Source organism: Lutra lutra, chromosome 16, assembly GCF_902655055.1.
Source record: "Lutra lutra chromosome 16, mLutLut1.2, whole genome shotgun sequence".
NCBI lineage: Eukaryota > Metazoa > Chordata > Mammalia > Carnivora > Mustelidae > Lutra > Lutra lutra.
In genome coordinates, this window is record NC_062293.1 from 40,807,055 (window position 1) to 40,817,761 (window position 10,707).

General features: G+C 41.1%; 1 protein-coding gene across 3 annotated transcripts in view; it reads right to left on the bottom strand.

Annotated features, from left to right (window-relative positions):
* ATAD5 (ATPase family AAA domain containing 5) overlaps nucleotides 1-10,165 on the bottom strand; it is a 48,616-nt gene extending 38,451 nt beyond the window's left edge. For 2 of the 3 annotated variants that reach the window (XM_047708097.1, XM_047708095.1), the window contains exons 1-3: nucleotides 9,465-10,164; nucleotides 3,836-5,736; nucleotides 2,715-2,823 (exon numbers count right to left, since the gene is read on the bottom strand). In XM_047708097.1, coding sequence (XP_047564053.1) covers nucleotides 2,715-2,823; nucleotides 3,836-5,736; nucleotides 9,465-9,530 — 2,076 coding nt within the window. In that variant the 5' untranslated portion in view covers nucleotides 9,531-10,164. Of the gene's footprint in view, nucleotides 1-2,714; nucleotides 2,824-3,835; nucleotides 5,737-9,464 lie in introns of all 3 variants that reach the window. The other variant, XM_047708098.1, reaches the window with a different exon arrangement.
* Nucleotides 10,166-10,707: the final 542 nt, after the last annotated feature.

Genomic DNA, 10,707 nt, shown 5'->3' on the forward strand with positions numbered 1-10,707 from the left:
TTAGGAAAACAAAGATTACTTCTGTAAAGTAGACGAACAGATTTGTTGTTCTGCTAGAAAAATTTCTGGCAGGCTGATGAAATCTTATAAATTCTTACAAAATAACTGACCTAAGTTTAAATTAACAACTCAATTATTGAAACAATCTGTTACACAAAAAGATATGGTTTTGTGAAGGTGTGGGGAAAAAACCATACACACACACATTTTGGCAAGTAATTCTATTATGTCTTGAAAAGCATTTTTTTCTAATATATTTTTTTAAAGATTTTATTTATTTCAGAGAGCTCAAATGAGTGGCAGGGGAAGAGAAGGAGAGGAAGAGGGAGAGAGAATTTTGAGCAGACTTCATGTTTCGCATAGAGCCCCACCCAGGGGTTAATCTCTCAAATCTGACTGTGATCTGAGCCAAAACCAAGAGTTGGACACTTAACTGACTGAGCCACCCAGGCAACCCCGTTATTTTTTTCTGATAAAAATTTTAAGGGGCGCTTGGGTGGCTCAGACAGTTAAGTGCTGTCTTGGGCTCAGGTCATGATCCCAGGGTCCTGGTATCAAGCCCTGCTTCTCCCTCTCCCACTCCCCCTGCCTGTGTTCCCTCTCTCACTGTGTCTCCCTCTGTCAAATAAATAAAATCTAGAAAGAAAGAAAGAAAGAAAGAAAGAAAGAAAGAAAGAAAGAAAGAAAGAAGCTGCCCTACAATGGAACAGGCTGCCTTAAAAAAAATTTTTTTTTTTTAAAAAGTTCATGTTTAGGGGCGCCTGGGTGGCTCAGTGGGTTAAAGCCTTTGCCTTCGGCTCAGGTCATGATCCCAGGGTCCTGGGATTGAGCCCCGCGTCAGGCTCTCTGCTCAGCAGGGAGCCTGCTTTCTCCTCTCTCTGCCTGCCTCTCTGCCTACTTGTGATCTCTATCTGTAAAATAAATAAATAAAGTCTTTTTTAAAAAAAATAAAAATAAAAAGTTCATGTTTATAAAAAAACAGAAAACAGAAAAATAAAGAAAACTAAAACCAATCATAATCCTATTACCTTGAAAATAAGTAATTTCCAACACCCTACATTCTGACCTAGTCACCCATCCTCCCAGCCCTACTTACTCCTGACTATATCAGAAACCTCTCTTGAGGGGCGCCTGTGTGGCTCAGTTGTTAAGCATCTAGCCTGGGCTCGGGGTGGGATCTCAGAGTCCTGGGATTGAGCCCCACATCGGGCTCTCTGCTCAGCGGGGAGTCTGCCTCTCCCACTTCCACTCCCCCTGCTTGTGGTCCCTCTCTGGCTGTCTCTCTCTCTGTCAAATAAATAAAATCCTTAAAAAAAAAAAAATGAAGAAACCTCTCGACAGCACTCACTACTTTTTCCCTGTTTATCAGCCTTCACTGCACCCACGCAGTTTGGATCCTACTGTACACCACTTCAACTACTCTTAAAAAATGTTCTCACCTCCTTTGGCTCCTCTGTCCTTCAAAACAGGGTTAAATATTTACTTTATGAGATTAATGGTAAGTACTAAGCATAGCGTCTGGAATGTGATACGCAGTCAAAAAACATGACAGCTGTTAATAACAACAAAGGAGATGCCAATCTTCTGCCGAAGCGGTATTCACGCAAGGACTATGTCACAATCACACTGGGGGCTTTCCCACACACACATACCTGTTCCTACTCACCCTGGGGAGATTAGTTTGTAAAAGCAGCTATAGTATTCTTTTTTTTTTTTTAAGATTTTATTTATTTATTTGACAGATTACAAGTAGGCAGAGAGGCAGGCAGAGACAGAGGAATGGAAGCAGGCTCCCAAGTGAGCAGGGAGCCCAATACGGGGCTCAATCCCAGGACCCTGAGATCATGACCTGAGCTGAAGGCAGAAGCTTTAACCCACTGAGCCACCCAGGCACCCCTATAGTATTCTTATATACTCTACTTCTCCCTTTAGGGTAGTAGTAGATTTCTTTCCCTCCCGGAGATATTTGTAATGTGTGGAGACATTTTTAGTTGTTAGAACCAGGGAAGCTGGAGAGCTACTGGCATCTCATGGGTAGAGGCCCCATTACTGCTAAGCATCCTACAATGCACAATCAGTCCCCTATAACAAAGGGGACATTATCCAGCCCCAAATATCAACAGTACCAGGGTTTTTAGACCTGTACCAGTTATAGACCCCACTTTTTAGCCTCTGATCTATAGAAACAAACCAAAAATTCAATCATGACCTATAAAAGCAGCCTGAAGGAAAATGATTAGAATGTAACTCTTACTTAAAAAGCCTTTTTCTTTTCACTCTCTCTTTTTAAAGATTTTGTTTATTTATTTATTTTAGAGAGAAACAGAGGAGAGAGAGAGCGCATATACACGCAAGCTCGGGGAGGCGCAAAGGGAGAGGAACAAGCTGACTCAGGGCTGAGTCTGGAATCCGACACAGGGCTCAATCTCACAATCCTGAGATCACGACCTGAGCCTGACTGAGCCACCCAAGCGCCCCCAAGAAAACTTTTTCTAAGTAAATTATACTATCCTTACCAATTGTTTTCATCTCACAGTAAGCTATTTGACAACAAACTAACCAGAGGAACAGAATAATAGTAACAGTATATGACTGTAGTTAACATAACCAATCTATAAAATCTGTGTATCTTCTTTTGGCATACTACTTCTAATAGCAGTTGTTGATTTAGGAAACAGAATACCACTTAAACAACCCCCTGAGATTTCAATTACCTTTCTAGTCTGAGAAGTAAAATCTTCATCAGTGGCTTCAGATTTCTCACATCTTTTCTTAGATTTTTTCTTAGATTTCTTAGGAGTACTAATTCTGGTGAATTTCATTCTGGGGGAAAAAAAGACAATCATAAGCATTTTCATAATTATGTGTAAGAATTTCAATTAAATATAGAAAAGAACCAAACATGGCTCCAATTTCTAAACAGTTTTTTTTTTTAAGATTTTATTTATTTATTTGACAGAGAGAGACAGAGTACAAGCAGGGGGAGCAGCTGGCAAAGGGAGAGAGGGAAGGAAGATCCCATTGACCAAGGAGCCTGATGCAGGCCTCGATCCCAGGACCCTGGGATCATGACCTGAGCTGAAGGCAGTTGCTTAACCAACTGAGCCACCTAGGTGCCCTGTACAGTTCTTTAAAAAAAATTACTCCCAATTAGATTCAAACTACTGATCGAAAGTAAGGCAAACTTCAAGCTAAACTCTCAGAAAATATAAAATGTTTCCTTTTAGAAATCATAAGCTTTACAGAAAATTGCCTCCTAAGATCACTCTTCCATTGGCCAAAACCAGCATGCAAGTATATACCTCATAGAATATGGCTGAGTTTACCCAAGAAAAAAAACTCTTATTTTTTAATCTCATGTTTGTTACATGCACAGAATTTGTATTTTTTTTTTTTCAAGATTTTATTTGCCTGACAGAGAGAGAGCGCGCACAATGACGGGGAGCAAGAGAGGAAGGAGAAGACTTCACACTGAGTGGGGAGCCTGACATGCGGCTCGATCCCAGGACCCCAGGATCATGACCAGAGCCGAAGAATATGTTTAAGTCACTGAGCCACCCAGGCACTCCTAGAATTCATATTTGAAAAATATTTCTCTAGGAAGTTAGCAACCATGATGAGAGCTTGAAGTCATCTAAAATACATCTAAAATCCTTCTGAAACCATTCCTGACTTTAAATTAAATGTGGAAAACAAACAGCATTTTTGAAACTGTTTTCTTATAGTAATCAGCTGTGTTCTAGAAAAAATAATAGTCTCCAATGCTTGAAGTATTTTCCTTCCCAGGTATTAAATACAGACTACTCAGAACTTCAGAACAAATACAAAATTTTACCTAATAGGGCTCTCTGAGTCAGAAGGTACTGTTATTAATTCTGCTGTATATAAATTGTGCTTTTCCAGTAAGCTGGCTGCTTTTGGAGTGGATGCCATTGCTGGACTACCCTCTTCAGAATCGGTACCGCTAATGACTATTGTAGTAGGTGTGCTGCTGGTTCTTATAGACCTTCTGGTTGGCTTGGGTGTGGAAACATTTACCAAACTGTCTTCAGATTCAGCTTTAGAATGTATAACGTTATCCTTAACCGGCATGCTGGTTCTTCTTGAAGACTTCTTGTTACACGGAGAGGAAATCTTTAGGTCATCATTTGCTAAATCTTTACAAATAAGCCTTTCACTGTTAAATAGTGTGCTGTTTTTGAAAACTTCTATTTTCTTTTGTCTTAAACTCATTTTAAGTCTATTTTGATTCTGTGTATCTCTAAAGGAAAAAGTGGCTGCTTTCTTTTGAATATTGCCCTGTCTATTTTCGCCTGCGGTAGTACCAGTATCTAACATTTTCTTATCCTTTTTCTTCAGCTTTTTACGTTTCTCGTTAGGAAAACTTCCTTTCTCAGTGTGTGATGGCAAATTACCATAATTCGAAACCACCTGGACATTAGGATTTTCTGTGATTCTTTTAGAATTATTGTCTCTTCCTTCCTCGTTTAAAGATTTTTCATTGGGCTCTTTCTGCTTCTCAGACTTCCTGACTCCATTTTTAAGTGCATCGGCTGCCGGCTGCCTAAATGCTTTCATAAACTGCTGTCTTTCTTCTAGAGTGCATTTTGGTTTCACGGCCTCGGCACTTCCAGCTTCCAACACTGCCAATTCCAACTCTTCCTCCTGGATGACAACATTGGATTTTCTTTTCTGAACGGTCTGTTCATTCTCGGGATCAGACAGACAATTTTCCATTTCCAACTGCTTCTGTTTCAAGAAAATGGCGGGTATTTTCCTTGTCTTTCTGGGGGGGACAGGGTGAACTTGCGCAAGAACAGTAACTGTCTTATAGCGTCCATGTTGGGAAATGTCACAGGCTTCTGGGTCACTTATACAACTACTTTTGACCATATCTTCAACAGTTTCAGAGGGAATACAGATCGACATTGTAGAGTCTGGTATGTGTTCTGCTTTATTTTCCTTGTGACTTTTTAAAAATTCCTCGTAAGAGACAGTAATTGTACTATCATATAAGTGGGCTGTTCTGGGTCTGTCACCTCTGGAGTCCACATCATTTGCAGGACTCTCCATCTCATTAGTTAGGGAAGGTGGACTCTGTTTCCTATCTTTACCATCCTTTGAAGGGAGCTCCTCAGCCAATGGTAAGCTTTCAGATATATCTATTATATCCCTGTGCTTCCTTTTTCTCATTTTTTTGCAATCATTTTTTGTGATCCTTTTTTTAGGATTCACCTTCTTAGAGCTTTTTATAGAAGTCATAGTGCTTGGCTGTTTTTTATCTTGAATACTTTCTGCCAGGACCTCTACATGTTTCTTGTAGAGTAAAAGAGAAGTATTACTTTCTACAAAATCATGATTTAGACTAGAGTCTTTTTTGCTATCATCACTACTAATTTTAATTGGAGATTCATTTTCAGTTTTAACACTATTCAGCCGATGAGATAAATTAACTCTCCTTCCTCTCTTCTTAAACTCTAGATTTGAGAACATTTCCAATGGTGGTTTACAGTCTTTGCTGCTGTCAGAGGGCAATGGAGCAGATGACTTTCTCTTGCACTCTTTTGCTGACCGTGTCTTCTCATTTGTGGGGGAAGTCTTTCTAAAATAATCCAGAATATTACTGGATTTGGGGGGAGAGAAGACACTGTCTCCAGTCTTCCCTATTGGTGATAAATATTTTGTAATTGTTTTGCAGGAAGATCTGTCATCATCTTTCCTTCGCTTTTTGCATGCCTATCAATTTAAAAGAAAAAAAAAGCAGTTATTTCAAACAAAATAATACAAAACATAAATTGTAAATATGGATCTAATATTTTAGATACTTAGATTTTTGGATATTTGGATATTTTAGATATTTGGATAATAAAAGGAAGGCTCCCTTAGGTAATGAACCTGATTTATTAGGGAAAAAAAAGCTTTTTCTACCTTTTTTTTAAGATTTTATTTATTGATTTGTCAGAGACAGAGCAAGCGCACACACAAGCGCACAAGCTGGGGGAAGCGGTAGGGAGAGGGAGAAGCAGGTTCTCCACTGAGCAGGAGTCCGATGTGGGACACATGACCTGAACTGAAGGAGATGCTTAACCAACTGAGCTACCCAGATGCCCTAGAGAAAGAGCTTTAAAATTAAACCTACATTCAAATCTCAATATCACATCAGGCCATACACTTATAATTTGTGTGTTTTACTTTATGTATACTTGAATAAAAAGTTTCAAGGCCACTATACTTATGTACAAATGTGTTAATTTCTGTTGGCCTCTGTTCACTCTATAACCTTTGAATATTACCACCCATCCCACAAAATTTGTAACGAACACGTTGCATAAGAATGTGTGAAGTCAAATGCATGGTGGAGACTCTACAAATACTAATTCCATTCCCTCTTTCCTTTTTAAGTTAAAAACAAGGTATTCTTGGGGGACCTGAGTGGCTCAGTCATTTAAGCATCCAACTCTTGATTTCGGCTCAGGTCATGATTTCAAGGTCATGGGATCAAGCCCCTGCTTGCTGGGCTCTGTGCTCAACAGGTAGACTGCTTGAGAGATTCTCTCTTTCCTCCTTCAGTCCTTCCCCCCTGCACTCTCTTCTTCTCTCTAAAATAAACAAATAAATATTTTAAAAAATCATTTTATTTCGGGGATGCCTGGGTGGCTCAGTGGGGTAAAGCCTCTGCCTTCGGCTCAGGTCATGATCCCAGGGTCCTGGGATCGGGTCCTGCATTGGGCTCTCTGCTCGGCAGGGAGCCTACTTCCCTTCCTCTCTCTCTGCCTGCCTCTCTGCCTCTCAAATAAATAAATAAAATCTTTTTAAAAAATCATATTATTTCTAAGAAACAGACATATAGTGAACAAACCTATGATCCTCAAATTTACTAATCAAGTAAAAATTATGAAGGACACATACCACAAATAAAAAAACCAAAACTTTCCAGTGTTTTGTTATTAAAAGTTACTGCCTGCCTCCTGTTATTACCTCACATATCAAGTTGACTATAATACTACAAAGTTATATTTTTGTTGGCCATAAATTAGTACCTTACATATTAGAAAAAACTATTACTACAAAAAGCTCCATCAATCTTTTCTTTTAATTTTCCTCAGTTCATTCATTAAACTAAACTTCCCAGAATGACAAGAAATTTTTTAAAAAGATAAGTAATGAGGGGTGTCTGGTTGGCTCAGTTAGTAAAGCATGTGACTCTTGATCTCAGGGTTTCGGGTTCCAGCCCCATGCTGGGTGTAGAGATTACTTAAAAATAAAATCTTAAAAAAAAAAAAAAAAGGTAAGTAATGAATGGGGACGGGGCGCCTGGGTGGCTCAGTTGGTTGAGCATCTGTCTTCTGGCTCAGGTCATGATCCTGGGGTCCTGGGTTCGAAACTTCATCTGGCTCTCTGCTAGGTGGGGAGCCTGGTTCTCCTTCTCCCTCGGCCTGCTGCTCCCCCTACTTGTACACATGTTCTCTCTCTCCCTCTGACAAATAAATAAAGTCTAAAAATAGTGAATAGGGGAATTATACTCCTAGAAAATTAAAAGGTATCACAAAGCTATTGTCCTTAAAAACAAAGTACTGAAGGGCAGCTGGCTGGCTCAGTCAGTGGAACGTGTGACTCTTGATCTTGGGGTTGTGAGTTTGAGCCCCCACTTGGGGGTAGAGACTACTTAAAAAAAAAAAAAGGCATAGTACTGATGCATGAATAAGGTAGCCAACATAATGGAATGGATTAGAAAACCAGATAAAGAAATAAGTATATACTTAGAACTTGGTATAGGAGAACAGTAGCATTTAAGTTAGTGAGAAAATAAGTAGTTAATAAATGGTATTGGGACAAATTTCTAACCAGTTGGATAAATATGAGGCAAAATAAGTTACTGATTAAAATTTCACCTGCTAAAATGAAATGGTAAAAGCACTGGAAGAAAATGCTCGTGAGCTGTTAGTACTATTATTACCCCGAGATGGTTATCAAAGGCATGATACTATGGGCCCTAGAGTCTGGCGGATCTAAGTTCAAGTGCTGGCTCTGGCATCTACTAGCATAGGACCCGAAGCATATTACTTTTTAACTTTTTTTTTTCTTTAATTTTTAAAGTAGGTTCCACAATGTGAAGACCAATGCAAGGCTTAAAGTCATAACCCTGAGATCAAGACCTGACCTGAGATCAAGAGGCGGACGCATAACCAGTTGAGCCACCCAGGTGCCCACTTTTAACTTTTTAATTTTCTTTCCTTTTTTTTTTTTTCTTCAGATTTTATTTATTTATTTGACAGAGAGAGAAAGTACAAGCAGGGCGAGCAGCAGGCAGAGGGAGAGGGAAAAGCAGGCTCCTCACTGAGCAGGGAGCCCAATGTGGGGTCTGGCTCCCAGGACCCCGGGATCATGACCGGAGCTAAAGGCAGATGCCTAACAGACTGAGCCACTCAGGTGCCCCACTTTTAATTACTTTTTGACCCTCTTCCCTCATCTGTATGGATACAGATAATGATACCTCAGCACAGTTGATATTAAGCAAAATAATGTATACAAGGCCCCTACCCCTGCAATACTAAAAGGAAAGTATCATTACTATGAAATAAGATAAGCAGGGCACCAAAAACAGAAACTGTAAGGAAAAGCTTGATAAATTGACCATACAAAAATCAAGAACTGTCTAACTCAAGTACCAAAAGTCTTTCTTCACATCCAAGAAAACTGAGCAACCACCTTGATTTAGCAAACAAATATCAGCACAACTATTAGCAAATAGAAAAAAGTTATTCAATTCCAAAAAATAAGAAAGTCCAAGTTAAATAAGTGAAGGTACATCTTGGCTCACTTCAGACACCTGTATGTGTATTTCAGTTAGAATGCTAGCTTGAGATGAAAAGGTGTAAAAATACAACTGTCACTTTGAGATACTACTCCATTACTTCATGACATTAAAGCATCTTTATAACGACTGCTTAGAGCATTTCACTGAAACTTGGTGAAAACATAATAACAGCATTCCATGCTCTAAAGCCATGAGATGAGAAACTGATTCTTTAAAAAATTACTTTGACTCCAGTAATGACAATCTAAGCGGTAGTCTTAGGTTAGTTGAACAGACTAGTTGTTCTTAAAGGTCTTTAAGGTGGACAGACTAGGTGAACTCAGAGATTCTTTTCAAACTAAAGTTCTGATTCCTTACGATGAACCCAGACTTGATCCTGGGATCCTCTGTGACATTTCACAAGTCCAAAACATCAGGTTCCACCAACATTTCAGGATCTGGGAACTGGTCGAGGTATCTTTTGAATCCTGACTTTCCAATGTTTGTTAGCACTTATCACGGCTTTAGGAAGCGACACACTCCAGCAATTGTTGCACACAATGTCACAACCGTGGGGCCTCACCTGGTCTCTCCTCTCCCCTCCTAGATCCAAAGTCGGGATTCCCTTTCACCCACCTCCTACAGACAGAGAGATACGCTAGCTCACCCCAATCTCGTAGTCCTTCACCGGAGGGGGAGCAGCTGCCGCCGCCATGGCCAGGACCCCCACCATGCTCCCAGCTTTCCGGAATGCCGGTTCCTAGGGCATTGCGCGACCAGGCCCCGCCAGCCTGGAGGCCATGGAGGCGGCCGGCTCCCGCAGAGGGAGCAGCCGGGGCCGCGGGGTCCGTCTCCGGCTCCCCCGCGCCCACCCGGCCGGAGCGGTCGCGGAGGCTGGGCCCAGCTCAGCCGAGTCGGACGCGGGAAGAGGCGGTAAGAAAGCGCGGGCAGCGAGGACTCTGGGACGTGGCCGGCGAGCGCGGGGTGCCCTCGACGCGGGCGCCCCAGGGTGAGCGCCCGGGATTGCGATCTCGGCTGGGAAAGCAGGCCGAACACAGATCGGACCCGCGGGCTTCGGAGGGAGTTCTTGTCAATTGGGTTTTCGCGCCGTCCGGAGCGCAGGGGGCGGAGCTTAGGATTGCTTCGGGAGACTGCGCGGACGGTGAGCAGAGAGGGTCAAAATACTTCTTGGGCGAAACTGCAGGAGGCGGGCTTCGTCTCATTTAGGGATTTCAAACTAGCGGGAATTTTGGAGATTTGAACTTCTGACACCCAGTTTCACGGATGAGGATAAGATTTGACTAAAGTCCGTTTTCGCAGAATTAAAACTCTAGATTTTTGACGTCCCAAGCTAGCTCTTTTTCAAAAGTGGAAATTTGAAAAATACAGGAAAGGAAGTAATTGATTATATTTTTCCCAGAAGGAATGTTATTTGGATTTTGCCAAGCGTCCTATCTCGAAATACACTCTTTCGGGATCCGAGATTGCGACTTTTAACCCTCAGTTGAGCTAAAAGAGGCATTTCTTCCCGTGGACTTCATCCTCGCGCGCAGCTAGGAGTCCAACGTCATGGCCTCAGCTGGTGGGAGTGCTCAGCAGTCGCAGGGTACCAGTACTCTGAGGGTGTGTAGTGATGATAATCTCATACGTCATTTGCATTGTTTTCATGGATTGGTTTAGGTTTGACTTTTTTTTTTTTTTTACATTAGTTGCAGTGACATATAGAGTATATTTACTTTGTTTGAGTGCATAGTTTTAACTGGATGATATTGTGAAGGCAAGTAAAAGGATATATCAAATAATATGGGAAGCCACTTTGTTACATCGGGTTATGCATACTGACTTGAACTATTGATGTAATTGTGTCCATCTCTATACCATAAAGATGGTATTGCTGTTGTTCTGACAGC